We start from the raw sequence: 17,500 nt of genomic DNA, 5'->3' as shown, positions 1-17,500 counted from the left end.
GTTTATAATTCCCATATGTTTATAACACTGTTTATAATTCCCATATGGGAGTTAGAGTTAGTTATGTGAGTTATCTCCATATGGGAGTTATAAACAGTGTTATAAACATATGGAAGTTATAAACAGTGTTATAAACATATGGGAATTATAAACAGTGTTATAAAATTCCCATATGTTTATAACACTGTTTATAAACATATGGGAATTATAAACAGTGTTATAAACATATGGAAGTTATAAACAGTGTTATAAACATATGGGAGTTATAAACAGTGTTATAAACATATGGGAGTTATAAACAGTGTTATAAACATATGGGAGTTATAAACAGTGTTATAAACATATGGGAGTTATAAACAGTGTTGTGGACATTACAGTTTTTTTCAAACAACACTTTCACACCATCTGTTTTCCTCAGACACACTCATATGTCCTAGAGGTCTCCAAGACAGTTTCTTCTGTGACACGTGTGTGTGTGAGTGTGTGTGTGTGTGTGTGTGTGTGTGTGTGTGTGTGTGTGTGTGTGTGTGTGTGTGTGTGTGTGTTTGTGTGTGTGTGTGTGAGAGAGTGTGTGTATGTGTGTGTGTGTGTGTGTGTGTGTGTGTGTGTGTGTGTGTGTGTGTGTGTGTGTGAGAGAGTGTGTGTATATATGTGTGTGTGTGTGTGTGTGTGTGAGAGAGAGTGTGTATATATGTGTGTGTGTGTGTGTGTGTGTATATGTGTGTGTGTGTGTGTGTGTGTGTGTGTGTGTGTGTGTGTGTGGTGTGTGTGGGTGTGAGGTGTGTGGTGTGTGTGGTGTGAGGTGTGTGTGTGTGTGAGGTGTGTGTGTGTGTGAGTGTGTGTGTGTGTGTGTGAGTGTGTGTGTGTGTGTGTGTGTGTGTGTGTGTGTGTGTGTGTGTGAGTGTGTGTGTGTGTATGTGTGTGTATGTGTGAGTGGGTGTGAGAGTTTGAGTGTGTGTGTGAGTGTGTGTGTGTGTGTGTGTGTGAGTGTGTGTGTGTGTGTGTGTGAGAGTGTGAGTGTGTGTGTGTGTGTGTGTGTGTGTGTGTGTGTGTGTGTGTGTGTGTGTGTGTGTGTGTGTACCTTTGCATGTGAAATTCAGGTTACATTTAACAAGCCAAAACTGTTTTTATAAACCTCAAGAGAAAACATTAACTGTTCATAACTAAAAATTCATGATCAAGTTCACGTCCCACGACATCACCCAGGTGTGTAAGACACACAGCTCAGGTGTGTGTGTGATCAAGTTCACGTCCCACGACATCACCCAGGTGTGTAAGACACACAGCTCAGGTGTGTGTGTGATCAAGTTCACGTCCCACGACATCACCCAGGTGTGTAAGACACACAGCTCAGGTGTGTGTGTGATCAAGTTCACGTCCCACGACGTCACCCAGGTGTGTAAGACACACAGCTCAGGTGTGTGTGATCAAGTTCACGTCCCACGACATCACCCAGGTGTGTAAGACACACAGCTCAGGTGTGTGTGATCAAGTTCACGTCCCACGACATCACACAGGTGTGTAAGACACACAGCTCAGGTGTGTGTGTGATCAAGTTCACGTCCCACGACATCACCCAGGTGTGTAAGACACACAGCTCAGGTGTGTGTGTGATCAAGTTCACGTCCCACGACATCACCCAGGTGTGTAAGACACACAGCTCAGCGTTAAAAGCTCACTGTGATGAAGTGACAGGTAACTATTTAGAAAGAAAAGGTTCACCTGATTGACGTGCACCTCTGAGTAGTGATTATTTTCACACACACACACACACACAAACACACACACACACACACACACAAACACACACACACACACACACACACACACAAACACACACACACACACACACACACACACACACACACACACACACACACACACACACACAAACACACACACACACACACACACACACACACACACACACACACAAACACACACACACACACACACAAACACACACACACACACACACACACACACACACACACACACACACACACACACACACGATTATTGTCATCCTCTGGACCTGTGAGTTTCTCCACAGGACTCCATTCTGCTGGATCACATCAGCATCTGTGTTTATAACTTGTCCAGATGTTTAACTGCTGACACACTGCTCTAGTGAGAGGATCAGGTGAGTGTGTGACGTCACACAGGTGTGTACTGAAGTGACGTCACACAGGTGTGTACAGAACGCATAACAGCAGATTATATCAAATACACATGAGGTTTGTGATCACTGAGCTTGTGACTGATTAGTGATGACTGAGTGATTGGTTATCTGAACGCTCACAGATCTCTAACTAACTAACTAACTAACTAACTAACTAACTAACTAACTAACTAACTAACTAACTAACTAACTAACCGAACAGCGCGAGCTCACCTGCGTGTGAAGCGCTTCACCTTCCTCGATGATGCTGATGAAGGGGATCTGCAGAAAAGCGGATATAAAGTCCACCTGCACGAGCTCCTGGTGGCTCTGTGGGAACGCGAGCACCGCCGACACCCCGCGCACCACCACGTCCTGACACACACACCGGAACACCGACTCCGGGTCCGCGTGCGCTGCTCGCGCCCACACCACCTCCAGGCTCAGGTTGTACGGTAAGAGCGCGTGCGGACGGTTTCTGGCGTGAAGGAGCGCGCGGTTCACGGCGGCTCGGACGCGCGAGGGCTGTCGGGAGGGCAGGACGGCGCCGAGGCGGACGGTGTGTTCTATGTGCGCGAGGATGCCACAGGGCTGAGGATGGAGCTGGCACGGGGAGATAAGCGCGTGCAGAGACACGGAGAGATATGCCACGAGCCTGCAGACCATCACACTCATCCTGCTCCTGCATCGCTCTTCTCCCTGACCTCAGTGTCTCCTTCCTTTCTTTATATTCCTCTTTTATTTTTGCCTTATTGTAGGTTCTGCTCTGAGCGGCGGGAGCGCGCACTCACTCGCCCCGCGCGCGCCTGCACACAGCACATTGGAGCGCGAGCGACTCTTTCCTAAAAACAACTCAAAACGCTCGAGCTGCCTGCGTCATCTGCCTTTTAACGCGCTGACCAATCAGATCCGGCGGTGGGCGGAGTTTCTAGTTCTTTACAAAATAGATATATATTTTGTTCTGTTTGAAATTATTTCAATATTAAAGTTTTTTTTTTTGCTGTTGTGGTAAACAAAATGACCAACTCATCATATAAAACCCTTTATTAACACAAATCCCAAGAATTAGTTATTAATTCATCAAAAATTGCACCGCACTTTATGTCTAATGTGTCGTATAATTTATACAAAATTAATTTTAGTTTGTTTTGTTCTTCATTGTAAACATTAAACAATCCTGATGTGTATTATAAAGTGTATTAGCTAACATCACAAACTCACCTCAGGTCTGTACCACGTTAGCATGTAGCTGTAATGTCTTATATAAATAACACATTTATAATAATATAATAATCTCATACATTTGTGAACCCTTACAGTTATTTGGTAGATAAACTGCGAAAGGTTCTAATGTAGAGCAACAGTGCTTTACCATCAGTAACTGTTTTGGGGCCAAGAACACTATTAAAGAACCCTTGGAGAACCCAGTACCAGGACATTAAAGGTGGGGTCTGTGATGTTTGAAAGCCAGTGTTGACATATAAAATCACCAAAACAAACACGCCCCTAACCCAAACGGGTCCCACCCCTGTATCGATAGCTCCGCCCACACATACGTACGTAACCCGGGCGACTAACAGAAAGAAACGTGTCTTTATCATAGCCGAAGGGAAGAACAATACGATTGTAGATAAACAAACAAGCAAAAATGCCACACAAGCATAATGATGTAAAGGACAAAGGCATATATTAGTTCTGTGTAACAAAGCAAAACCAACGTTACTCACCTATCGAGAAGGAAAAAAGCGCCTCGGCGTCCCATCGCTGGCCTTCCCGCTCCTTCAGTTCTCTCAAACAACGGAGACCCCACCTTTAAACTTAAACTTCTGATTGGTTCAGGAGACTCAGAATAAGTACCACACTAATTCCCTCTTCACACACACTGAAGGTTTTCAGGGTTTTTTCTTCTTCTTACCAACCAAAAAGGGTTGAACACAGAACGTTTCCTGAAGACCAGATAATGGATGTATTTGTATTTACTTCTGTGTATTTTACACTACAACACATCTGTTAATTCAGTGTGAGTAAACGAGCGAATTGCAGAACAAACAATCACGACGTAAATGTTTTTAACTCAGAATAAATCTGTGTAATTTAGTAAAAATCTGCATAAATCAGCATATCATTATAAATCAAAGTGTTCGAGCGTGGATGTAATTATTCTCATATCAATTACAGACTGATTTCCATATATTCAATACAGTACACAGTCTTCTCTCCACAGTCAGTTTATTAGGAACACTGGGACCCCTGCTCATTCTGCAATCAGCCAATCACAGGTCAGGAGAGCAGTGCATGGAACCTTCTGCTCTTCAGCTCATCAAGCTTCGACATGTTGTGTGTTCTAAAAGCTGATTGGTCGATTAGATAATCAGTTGCATGAAGATGCAGGTGTTAAAGTGAACAGTGTTTATATATCTTTATAACTCACTGTATTGAATTAGAGCTGCATTTGTAATAAGAGAGTTATGAGAAATATCTTTGCTTACTCCTGTTCAAACTTTACAACTTTTTTAGAGTTGCCTCATTAAAATCTGTTTACTCTGTCGCTTTAATAAACTTCTCTCGCACGTAATTTACACAGATAATTTATTCTGCACATTTAGCTGCAGCTCGCTGTAACATGAGTTAATGGGATTGTGGAAGCGAGCTGTAAAGCACAGGCTGCCTGTCAGAACACACACACACACACACACACACACACACACACACACACACACACACACACACACACACACACACACACACACACACACACACACACACACACCACATACACACTCACACTCACACACGCGCACACACACACACCACATACACACACACCACATACACACACGCACACACCACATACACACACACACACCACACACACACACACACACACACACACCACACACACACACACACACATACACACACACACACACACACACACACACACACACACACACACACACACACACACACACACACACACACACACACACACACACACACACACAGTGTCCTGTATGAGGTTTAAAATACAAAAAATGTATTAAACATTGAAATTTTCCCAAATACTCACACTGTGTATAAATCTGTGTAAATAAGAAGCTGGTGTAACTTCTGTAACACACTTAATACAATTACACACAGGGCAACTATGTTTATAATGATATGCAGTTACTGCACACACACACACACACACACGCACGCACACACACACACACACACTCACACTAACACACACAGACACACACGCACGCACACACACACTGTAAGAGTACAGTATGGGATACAGTAATGACATGATATACATACACTTGGTTTCAGAGAGTTATGGAACTGAAGGCCAACCAGGTCCCTCATGAATTCATTTACTGTACATAGATGAGGCAGGATTCAATCTATCCAAAAGGCGTCGACGTGGAGGAAATATAATTGCCACAGCATTTGCCACAAAGGGCCACAGTTGATGTGCCAGGACAGAGAGGGGCAGACATTACCATGTGTGCAGCAATGGCAAATGCAGGATTACTCCTTCACAGATGTCAGGTTGGACACTATAATACCGAACGCCTCCTTGCCTTTCTCAATGACCTCCACCAGCTCCTGGTACCAGAGCAGGATCAGGAGGGTGAAGACATGAGGACATTTGTAATTACCTGGGACAATGTTGCTTTCCATCATTCGCAAGCAATAACAGCATGGTTTGAAGTCCACCCAAGACTGGTAAGTCTCTTCCTTCCACCCTATTCACCTTTCCTCAACCCCATAGAGGAGTTCATTTCTGCATGGAGATGGAAGGTTTACAGTATGACCATCAGCCACATGACCAGATGTCCCTCCTTGAAGCCATGGATGCTGCAGGGACATCACAGATCAAGATCGCCGAGGGTGGATCCGACTTACCAAGCGGTTTTATCCCAGGTGCATCGCCTTGGATGATGTCAGATGTGATGTTGATGAAAACATGTGGCCTAACCCTGAAGATCACAGGGATTAGGTACATTAATTTTGTGCTATTTTTAGCCCCCCCCCCTTCTTATCTCCTTACTTTGATCGACTGCATATACCTTGTGAAGTGAAAACAAGTGTTATTGTTCGACAGAATAATTTCATTTTGAGTCGGATTTCCAGTGTTTCGGTAAAGTCAGTGTGTGCAGAGAAAGATGTGTTGTGTTTTGAAATGGAGAGTTAGTAGATATTTAACAAAATGTGTTTTTGAGAGGAAAATGATCAATTTTGCCGATTGTGTTTTAAGTCTGTGTTGAGTTTAGAAACATTATCTTAAGTACAGTTAAGCGCTTGTTAGCGACTGAAAACAACTGTAAATGAAGTTACTGTTTATCTCTAACATTTATCCCTAATGATCAAGCCGGAGGTGACGGTGGTGAGGAAAACCTCCCTGAGATTAAAGGAGAAGTGCTTTAAGTTCCTTTAGACTGTTGTGTGTCTGTTCCTTATATCAGTGTGCAGTGTGAGGTAAGAACCTCGTGTAACAGCGTGTTTGGTGTGAACCTGCTGATCAGGATTTACAGTTCTGTCGGTGCTTTAAACTCTTCATTCCTTCATTGATGCTGAACTCAAGTGTAATTCAGCATTTAACATCTCAGCTAGTCCAAACACACTTCTTTATCAATCCCCCAACACACACACACACACACACACACACACACACACACACACACACACACACACACACACACACACACACACACACACACACACACACACACACACACACACACACACACACACACACACACACACACAGCCTGAGAGTAAGCATGGAAAGTGTGGAACATGATGAAGGTCAGAAGCTCATAATTGGAGTGAAGCTCCATCAAAGTTCTGAAAGTTGGAAGTTTCTGAAGTTGTCCATCAGTGACCTCAAGGTCTGTGTCATTCTCTCTCTCTATCACTCTCTGTGTCATTCTCTCTCTCTATCACTCTGTGTGTCATTCTCTCTCTCTATCACTCTGTGTGTCATTCTCTCTCTCTATCACTCTCTGTGTCATTCTCTCTCTCTATCACTCTGTGTGTCATTCTCTCTCTCTATCAGTCTGTCTGTGTCATTCTCTCTCTCTATCAGTCTGTGTGTCATTCTCTCTCTCTATCAGTCTGTCTGTGTCATTCTCTCTCTCTATCACTCTGTGTGTCATTCTCTCTCTCTATCAGTCTGTCTGTGTCATTCTCTCTCTCTATCAGTCTGTGTGTCATTCTCTCTCTCTATCAGTCTGTGTGTCATTCTCTCTCTCTATCACTCTGTGTGTCATTCTCTCTCTCTCTATCAGTCTGTCTGTGTCATTCTCTCTCTCTATCACTCTGTGTGTCATTCTCTCTCTCTATCAGTCTGTGTGTCATTCTCTCTCTCTATCAGTCTGTCTGTGTCATTCTCTCTCTCTATCAGTCTGTGTGTGTCATTCTCTCTCTCTATCACTCTGTGTGTCATTCTCTCTCTCTATCAGTCTGTCTGTGTCATTCTCTCTCTCTATCAGTCTGTGTGTCATTCTCTCTCTCTATCAGTCTGTGTGTCATTCTCTCTCTCTATCACTCTGTGTGTCATTCTCTCTCTCTCTATCAGTCTGTCTGTGTCATTCTCTCTCTCTATCACTCTGTGTGTCATTCTCTCTCTCTATCAGTCTGTCTGTGTCATTCTCTCTCTCTATCACTCTGTGTGTCATTCTCTCTCTCTATCAGTCTGTCTGTGTCATTCTCTCTCTCTATCACTCTGTGTGTCATTCTCTCTCTCTATCAGTCTGTCTGTGTCATTCTCTCTCTCTATCACTCTGTGTGTCATTCTCTCTCTCTATCACTCTGTGTGTCATTCTCTCTCTCTATCAGTCTGTCTGTGTCATTCTCTCTCTCTATCAGTCTGTGTGTCATTCTCTCTCTCTATCAGTCTGTCTGTGTCATTCTCTCTCTCTATCAGTCTGTGTCATTCTCTCTCTCTATCAGTCTGTCTGTGTCATTCTCTCTCTCTATCAGTCTGTGTCATTCTCTCTCTCTATCAGTCTGTCTGTGTAATTCTCTCTCTCTATCAGTCTGTCTGTGTCATTCTCTCTCTATCAGTCTGTCTGTGTCATTCTCTCTCTCTATCAGTCTGTCTGTGTCATTCTCTCTCTCTATCACTCTGTGTGTCATTCTCTCTCTCTCTATCAGTCTGTCTGTGTCATTCTCTCTCTCTATCAGTCTGTCTGTGTCATTCTCTCTCTCTCTATCAGTCTGTGTCATTCTCTCTCTCTATCAGTCTGTGTGTCATTCTCTCTCTCTATCACTCTGTGTGTCATTCTCTCTCTCTATCAGTCTGTGTGTCATTCTCTCTATCAGTCTGTGTCATTCTCTCTCTCTATCAGTCTGTCTGTGTCATTCTCTCTCTCTATCAGTCTGTCTGTGTCATTCTCTCTCTCTATCAGTCTGTCTGTGTCATTCTCTCTCTCTCTATCAGTCTGTGTGTGTAATTCTCTCTCTCTATCACTCTGTGTGTCATTCTCTCTCTCTATCAGTCTGTGTGTCATTCTCTCTATCAGTCTGTGTCATTCTCTCTCTCTATCACTCTGTGTGTCATTCTCTCTCTCTATCACTCTGTGTGTCATTCTCTCTCTCTATCAGTCTGTCTGTGTAATTCTCTCTCTCTATCACTCTGTGTGTCATTCTCTCTCTATCAGTCTGTCTGTGTCATTCTCTCTCTCTATCAGTCTGTCTGTGTCATTCTCTCTCTCTCTATCAGTCTGTCTGTGTCATTCTCTCTCTCTATCACTCTGTGTGTGTCATTCTCTCTCTCTATCAGTCTGTCTGTGTCATTCTCTCTCTCTATCAGTCTGTCTGTGTCATTCTCTCTCTCTATCACTCTGTGTGTGTCATTCTCTCTCTCTATCAGTCTGTCTGTGTCATTCTCTCTCTCTATCACTCTGTTTGTCATTCTCTCTCTCTATCAGTCTGTGTGTGTCATTCTCTCTCTCTATCAGTCTGTGTGTGTCATTCTCTCTCTCTATCAGTCTGTGTCATTCTCTCTCTCTATCAGTCTGTGTCATTCTCTCTCTCTATCAGTCTGTGTGTCATTCTCTCTCTCTATCAGTCTGTGTGTGTCATTCTCTCTCTCTATCAGTCTGTGTCATTCTCTCTCTCTATCAGTCTGTCTGTGTCATTCTCTCTCTCTATCACTCTGTCTGTGTCATTCTCTCTCTCTCTATCAGTCTGTGTGTCATTCTCTCTCTCTATCAGTCTGTGTGTCATTCTCTCTCTCTATCAGTCTGTGTGTCATTCTCTCTCTCTATCAGTCTGTCTGTGTCATTCTCTCTCTCTATCAGTCTGTGTCATTCTCTCTCTCTATCAGTCTGTGTCATTCTCTCTCTCTATCACTCTGTCTGTGTCATTCTCTCTCTCTCTATCAGTCTGTGTCATTCTCTCTCTCTATCAGTCTGTGTGTCATTCTCTCTATCAGTCTGTGTGTGTCATTCTCTCTCTCTATCACTCTGTGTGTCATTCTCTCTCTCTATCAGTCTGTCTGTGTCATTCTCTCTCTCTATCACTCTGTGTGTAATTCTCTCTCTCTATCAGTCTGTGTGTGTCATTCTCTCTCTCTATCAGTCTGTGTGTCATTCTCTCTCTCTATCAGTCTGTGTCATTCTCTCTCTCTATCAGTCTGTGTCATTCTCTCTCTCTATCAGTCTGTCTGTGTCATTCTCTCTCTCTATCACTCTGTGTGTCATTCTCTCTCTCTATCAGTCTGTCTGTGTCATTCTCTCTCTCTATCAGTCTGTGTGTCATTCTCTCTCTCTATCAGTCTGTCTGTGTCATTCTCTCTCTCTATCAGTCTGTGTGTCATTCTCTCTCTCTATCAGTCTGTGTGTGTCATTCTCTCTCTCTATCAGTCTGTGTGTGTCATTCTCTCTCTCTATCAGTCTGTGTCATTCTCTCTCTCTATCAGTCTGTGTCATTCTCTCTCTCTATCAGTCTGTGTGTCATTCTCTCTCTCTATCAGTCTGTGTGTGTCATTCTCTCTCTCTATCAGTCTGTGTCATTCTCTCTCTCTATCAGTCTGTCTGTGTCATTCTCTCTCTCTATCACTCTGTCTGTGTCATTCTCTCTCTCTCTATCAGTCTGTGTGTCATTCTCTCTCTCTATCAGTCTGTGTCATTCTCTCTCTCTATCAGTCTGTGTCATTCTCTCTCTCTATCACTCTGTCTGTGTCATTCTCTCTCTCTCTATCAGTCTGTGTCATTCTCTCTCTCTATCAGTCTGTGTGTCATTCTCTCTATCAGTCTGTGTGTGTCATTCTCTCTCTATCACTCTGTGTGTCATTCTCTCTCTCTATCAGTCTGTCTGTGTCATTCTCTCTCTCTATCACTCTGTGTGTAATTCTCTCTCTCTATCAGTCTGTGTGTGTCATTCTCTCTCTCTATCAGTCTGTGTGTCATTCTCTCTCTCTATCAGTCTGTGTCATTCTCTCTCTCTATCAGTCTGTGTCATTCTCTCTCTCTATCAGTCTGTGTCATTCTCTCTCTCTATCAGTCTGTCTGTGTCATTCTCTCTCTCTATCACTCTGTGTGTCATTCTCTCTCTCTATCAGTCTGTCTGTGTCATTCTCTCTCTCTATCAGTCTGTGTGTCATTCTCTCTCTCTATCAGTCTGTCTGTGTCATCCTCTCTCTCTATCACTCTGTGTGTCATTCTCTCTCTCTATCAGTCTGTCTGTGTCATTCTCTCTCTCTATCATTCTGTCTGTGTCATTCTCTCTCTCTATCAGTCTGTCTGTGTCATTCTCTCTCTCCATCAGTCTGTCTGTGTCATTCTCTCTCTCTATCACTCTGTGTCATTCTCTCTCTCTATCACTCTGTGTGTCATTCTCTCTCTCTATCACTCTGTGTGTCATTCTCTCTCTCTATCAGTCTGTCTGTGTCATTCTCTCTCTCTATCACTCTGTGTGTCATTCTCTCTCTCTATCAGTCTGTGTGTGTCATTCTCTCTCTCTATCAGTCTGTGTCATTCTCTCTCTCTATCAGTCTGTCTGTGTCATTCTCTCTCTCTATCAGTTTGTCTGTGTCATTCTCTCTCTCTATCAGTCTGTGTGTCATTCTCTCTCTCTATCAGTCTGTGTGTCATTCTCTCTCTCTATCAGTCTGTGTGTCATTCTCTCTCTCTATCAGACTGTGTGTGTCATTCTCTCTCTCTATCAGTCTGTGTGTCATTCTCTCTCTCTATCAGTCTGTGTGTCATTCTCTCTCTCTATCAGTCTGTGTGTGTCATTCTCTCTCTCTATCAGTCTGTGTGTGTCATTCTCTCTCTCTATCAGTCTGTGTCATTCTCTCTCTCTATCAGTCTGTCTGTGTCATTCTCTCTCTCTATCACTCTGTGTGTCATTCTCTCTCTCTATCAGTCTGTGTGTGTCATTCTCTCTCTCTATCAGTCTGTCTGTGTCATTCTCTCTCTCTATCAGTCTGTGTGTGTCATTCTCTCTCTCTATCAGTCTGTGTGTGTCATTCTCTCTCTCTATCACTCTGTGTCATTCTCTCTCTCTATCAGTCTGTCTGTGTCATTCTCTCTCTCTATCAGTCTGTCTGTGTCATTCTCTCTCTCTATCACTCTGTGTGTGTCATTCTCTCTCTCTATCAGTCTGTCTGTGTCATTCTCTCTCTCTATCACTCTGTGTGTCATTCTCTCTCTCTCTATCAGTCTGTCTGTGTCATTCTCTCTCTCTCTATCAGTCTGTGTCATTCTCTCTCTCTATCAGTCTGTGTGTCATTCTCTCTCTCTATCACTCTGTGTGTCATTCTCTCTCTCTATCAGTCTGTGTGTCATTCTCTCTCTCTATCAGTCTGTGTCATTCTCTCTCTCTATCAGTCTGTCTGTGTCATTCTCTCTCTCTATCAGTCTGTCTGTGTCATTCTCTCTCTCTCTATCAGTCTGTGTGTGTCATTCTCTCTCTCTATCAGTCTGTGTGTCATTCTCTCTCTCTATCACTCTGTGTGTCATTCTCTCTCTCTATCAGTCTGTGTGTCATTCTCTCTATCAGTCTGTGTCATTCTCTCTCTCTATCACTCTGTGTGTCATTCTCTCTCTCTATCAGTCTGTCTGTGTAATTCTCTCTCTCTATCACTCTGTGTGTCATTCTCTCTCTCTATCAGTCTGTGTGTCATTCTCTCTCTCTATCAGTCTGTCTGTGTCATTCTCTCTCTCTATCACTCTGTGTGTCATTCTCTCTCTCTATCAGTCTGTGTGTGTCATTCTCTCTCTCTATCAGTCTGTGTGTGTCATTCTCTCTCTCTATCAGTCTGTGTCATTCTCTCTCTCTATCAGTCTGTGTGTCATTCTCTCTCTCTATCAGTCTGTGTGTGTCATTCTCTCTCTCTATCAGTCTGTGTCATTCTCTCTCTCTATCAGTCTGTGTCATTCTCTCTCTCTATCACTCTGTCTGTGTCATTCTCTCTCTCTCTATCAGTCTGTGTCATTCTCTCTCTCTATCAGTCTGTGTGTCATTCTCTCTATCAGTCTGTGTGTGTCATTCTCTCTCTCTATCACTCTGTGTGTCATTCTCTCTCTCTATCAGTCTGTCTGTGTCATTCTCTCTCTCTATCACTCTGTGTGTAATTCTCTCTCTCTATCAGTCTGTGTGTGTCATTCTCTCTCTCTATCAGTCTGTGTGTCATTCTCTCTCTCTATCAGTCTGTGTCATTCTCTCTCTCTATCAGTCTGTGTCATTCTCTCTCTCTATCAGTCTGTGTCATTCTCTCTCTCTATCAGTCTGTCTGTGTCATTCTCTCTCTCTATCACTCTGTGTGTCATTCTCTCTCTCTATCAGTCTGTCTGTGTCATTCTCTCTCTCTATCAGTCTGTGTGTCATTCTCTCTCTCTATCAGTCTGTCTGTGTCATCCTCTCTCTCTATCACTCTGTGTGTCATTCTCTCTCTCTATCAGTCTGTCTGTGTCATTCTCTCTCTCTATCATTCTGTCTGTGTCATTCTCTCTCTCTATCAGTCTGTCTGTGTCATTCTCTCTCTCCATCAGTCTGTCTGTGTCATTCTCTCTCTCTATCACTCTGTGTCATTCTCTCTCTCTATCACTCTGTGTGTCATTCTCTCTCTCTATCACTCTGTGTGTCATTCTCTCTCTCTATCAGTCTGTCTGTGTCATTCTCTCTCTCTATCACTCTGTGTGTCATTCTCTCTCTCTATCAGTCTGTGTGTGTCATTCTCTCTCTCTATCAGTCTGTGTCATTCTCTCTCTCTATCAGTCTGTCTGTGTCATTCTCTCTCTCTATCAGTCTGTCTGTGTCATTCTCTCTCTCTATCAGTCTGTGTGTCATTCTCTCTCTCTATCAGTCTGTGTGTCATTCTCTCTCTCTATCAGTCTGTGTGTCATTCTCTCTCTCTATCAGACTGTGTGTGTCATTCTCTCTCTCTATCAGTCTGTGTGTCATTCTCTCTCTCTATCAGTCTGTGTGTCATTCTCTCTCTCTATCAGTCTGTGTCATTCTCTCTCTCTATCAGTCTGTGTGTGTCATTCTCTCTCTCTATCAGTCTGTGTCATTCTCTCTCTCTATCAGTCTGTCTGTGTCATTCTCTCTCTCTATCACTCTGTGTGTCATTCTCTCTCTCTATCAGTCTGTGTGTGTCATTCTCTCTCTCTATCAGTCTGTCTGTGTCATTCTCTCTCTCTATCAGTCTGTGTGTGTCATTCTCTCTCTCTATCAGTCTGTGTGTGTCATTCTCTCTCTCTATCACTCTGTGTCATTCTCTCTCTCTATCAGTCTGTCTGTGTCATTCTCTCTCTCTATCAGTCTGTCTGTGTCATTCTCTCTCTCTATCACTCTGTGTGTGTCATTCTCTCTCTCTATCAGTCTGTCTGTGTCATTCTCTCTCTCTATCACTCTGTGTGTCATTCTCTCTCTCTCTATCAGTCTGTCTGTGTCATTCTCTCTCTCTCTATCAGTCTGTGTCATTCTCTCTCTCTATCAGTCTGTGTGTCATTCTCTCTCTCTATCACTCTGTGTGTCATTCTCTCTCTCTATCAGTCTGTGTGTCATTCTCTCTCTCTATCAGTCTGTGTCATTCTCTCTCTCTATCAGTCTGTCTGTGTCATTCTCTCTCTCTATCAGTCTGTCTGTGTCATTCTCTCTCTCTCTATCAGTCTGTGTGTGTCATTCTCTCTCTCTATCAGTCTGTGTGTCATTCTCTCTCTCTATCACTCTGTTTGTCATTCTCTCTCTCTATCAGTCTGTGTGTCATTCTCTCTATCAGTCTGTGTCATTCTCTCTCTCTATCACTCTGTGTGTCATTCTCTCTCTCTATCAGTCTGTCTGTGTAATTCTCTCTCTCTATCACTCTGTGTGTCATTCTCTCTCTCTATCAGTCTGTGTGTCATTCTCTCTCTCTATCAGTCTGTCTGTGTCATTCTCTCTCTCTATCACTCTGTGTGTCATTCTCTCTCTCTATCAGTCTGTGTGTGTCATTCTCTCTCTCTATCAGTCTGTGTGTGTCATTCTCTCTCTCTATCAGTCTGTGTCATTCTCTCTCTCTATCAGTCTGTGTGTCATTCTCTCTCTCTATCAGTCTGTGTGTGTCATTCTCTCTCTCTATCAGTCTGTGTCATTCTCTCTCTCTATCAGTCTGTCTGTGTCATTCTCTCTCTCTATCACTCTGTCTGTGTCATTCTCTCTCTCTATCAGTCTGTGTGTCATTCTCTCTCTCTATCAGTCTGTGTGTCATTCTCTCTCTCTATCAGTCTGTGTGTTTCATTCTCTCTCTCTATCAGTCTGTGTATCATTCTCTCTCTCTATCAGTCTGTGTGTCATTCTCTCTCTCTATCAGTCTGTGTCATTCTCTCTCTCTATCACTCTGTGTGTCATTCTCTCTCTCTATCAGTCTGTCTGTGTCATTCTCTCTCTCTATCACTCTGTGTGTAATTCTCTCTCTCTATCAGTCTGTGTGTGTCATTCTCTCTCTCTATCAGTCTGTGTGTCATTCTCTCTCTCTATCACTCTGTGTGTCATTCTCTCTCTCTATCAGTCTGTGTCATTCTCTCTCTCTATCAGTCTGTCTGTGTCATTCTCTCTCTCTATCACTCTGTGTGTCATTCTCTCTCTCTATCAGTCTGTGTCATTCTCTCTCTCTATCACTCTGTGTGTCATTCTCTCTCTCTATCAGTCTGTCTGTGTCATTCTCTCTCTCTATCACTCTGTGTGTCATTCTCTCTCTCTATCAGTCTGTCTGTGTCATTCTCTCTCTCTATCACTCTGTGTGTCATTCTCTCTCTCTATCAGTCTGTCTGTGTCATTCTCTCTCTCTATCACTCTGTGTGTCATTCTCTCTCTCTATCAGTCTGTCTGTGTCATTCTCTCTCTCTATCACTCTGTGTGTCATTCTCTCTCTCTATCAGTCTGTGTGTGTCATTCTCTCTCTCTATCAGTCTGTCTGTGTCATTCTCTCTCTCTATCAGTCTGTGTCATTCTCTCTCTCTATCAGTCTGTCTGTGTCATTCTCTCTCTCTATCAGTCTGTCTGTGTCATTCTCTCTCTCTATCACTCTGTGTGTCATTCTCTCTCTCTATCAGTCTGTGTGTGTCATTCTCTCTCTCTATCAGTCTGTGTGTCATTCTCTCTCTCTATCAGTCTGTGTGTGTCATTCTCTCTCTCTATCAGTCTGTCTGTGTCATTCTCTCTCTCTATCACTCTGTGTGTCATTCTCTCTCTCTATCAGTCTGTGTGTGTCATTCTCTCTCTCTATCAGTCTGTCTGTGTCATTCTCTCTCTCTATCAGTCTGTGTCATTCTCTCTCTCTATCAGTCTGTCTGTGTCATTCTCTCTCTCTATCAGTCTGTCTGTGTCATTCTCTCTCTCTATCAGTCTGTCTGTGTCATTCTCTCTCTCTATCAGTCTGTCTGTGTCATTCTCTCTCTCTATCAGTCTGTCTGTGTCATTCTCTCTCTCTCTATCAGTCTGTGTGTGTCATTCTCTCTCTCTATCAGTCTGTCTGTGTCATTCTCTCTCTCTTTCAGTCTGTCTGTGTCATTCTCTCTCTCTATCACTCTGTGTGTCATTCTCTCTCTCTATCAGTCTGTCTGTGTCATTCTCTCTCTCTATCAGTCTGTCTGTGTCATTCTCTCTCTCTATCAGTCTGTGTCATTCTCTCTCTCTATCAGTCTGTGTCATTCTCTCTCTCTATCAGTCTGTCTGTGTCATTCTCTCTCTCTATCACTCTGTGTGTCATTCTCTCTCTATCAGTCTGTCTGTGTCATTCTCTCTCTCTATCAGTCTGTCTGTGTCATTCTCTCTCTCTATCAGTCTGTCTGTGTCATTCTCTCTCTCTATCACTCTGTGTGTCATTCTCTCTCTCTATCAGTCTGTGTGTGTCATTCTCTCTCTCTATCACTCTGTCATTCTCTCTCTCTATCACTCTGTGTGTCATTCTCTCTCTCTATCAGTCTGTGTGTGTCATTCTCTCTCTCTATCACTCTGTCATTCTCTCTCTCTATCAGTCTGTCTGTGTCATTCTCTCTCTCTATCACTCTGTGTGTCATTCTCTCTCTCTATCACTCTGTGTGTCATTCTCTCTCTCTATCAGTCTGTCTGTGTCATTCTCTCTCTCTATCACTCTGTGTGTCATTCTCTCTCTATCAGTCTGTCTGTGTCATTCTCTCTCTCTATCAGTCTGTCTGTGTCATTCTCTCTCTCTATCAGTCTGTCTGTGTCATTCTCTCTCTCTATCACTCTGTGTGTGTCATTCTCTCTCTCTATCAGTCTGTCTGTGTCATTCTCTCTCTCAATCAGTCTGTCTGTGTCATTCTCTCTCTCTCTATCAGTCTGTGTCATTCTCTCTCTCTATCAGTCTGTGTGTGTCATTCTCTCTCTCTATCACTCTGTGTCATTCTCTCTCTCTATCAGTCTGTCTGTGTCATTCTCTCTCTCTATCACTCTGTGTGTCATTCTCTCTCTCTATCAGTCTGTCTGTGTCATTCTCTCTCTCTCTATCAGTCTGTCTGTGTCATTCTCTCTCTCTCTATCAGTCTGTGTCATTCTCTCTCTCTATCAGTCTGTGTGTCATTCTCTCTCTCTATCACTCTGTGTCATTCTCTCTCTCTATCAGTCTGTGTGTGTCATTCTCTCTCTCTATCACTCTGTGTCATTCTCTCTCTCTATCAGTCTGTCTGTGTCATTCTCTCTCTCTATCACTCTGTGTGTCATTCTCTCTCTCTATCACTCTGTGTGTCATTCTCTCTCTCTATCAGTCTGTCTGTGTCATTCTCTCTCTCTATCACTCTGTGTGTCATTCTCTCTCTATCAGTCTGTCTGTGTCATTCTCTCTCTCTATCAGTCTGTCTGTGTCATTCTCTCTCTCTATCAGTCTGTCTGTGT

General features: G+C 43.2%; 1 protein-coding gene across 2 annotated transcripts in view; it reads right to left on the bottom strand.

Moving 5' to 3' along the window:
- Positions 1–3,059, bottom strand: part of grin3ba (glutamate receptor, ionotropic, N-methyl-D-aspartate 3Ba) — a 64,492-nt gene extending 61,433 nt beyond the window's left edge. For both annotated transcript variants that reach the window (XM_027138966.2, XM_047820755.1), the window contains exon 1: positions 2,396–3,059. In XM_027138966.2, coding sequence (XP_026994767.2) covers positions 2,396–2,836 — 441 coding nt within the window. In that variant the 5' untranslated portion in view covers positions 2,837–3,059. The remainder of the gene's footprint in view (positions 1–2,395) is intronic.
- Between the last annotated feature and the right edge of the window lie 14,441 nt (positions 3,060–17,500).

Source organism: Tachysurus fulvidraco, chromosome 11, assembly GCF_022655615.1.
Source record: "Tachysurus fulvidraco isolate hzauxx_2018 chromosome 11, HZAU_PFXX_2.0, whole genome shotgun sequence".
NCBI classification, from domain to species: Eukaryota; Metazoa; Chordata; class Actinopteri; order Siluriformes; family Bagridae; genus Tachysurus; species Tachysurus fulvidraco.
Note: the sequence above shows the minus strand (reverse complement) of the source record. Positions and strands in the feature narration are given on the sequence as shown.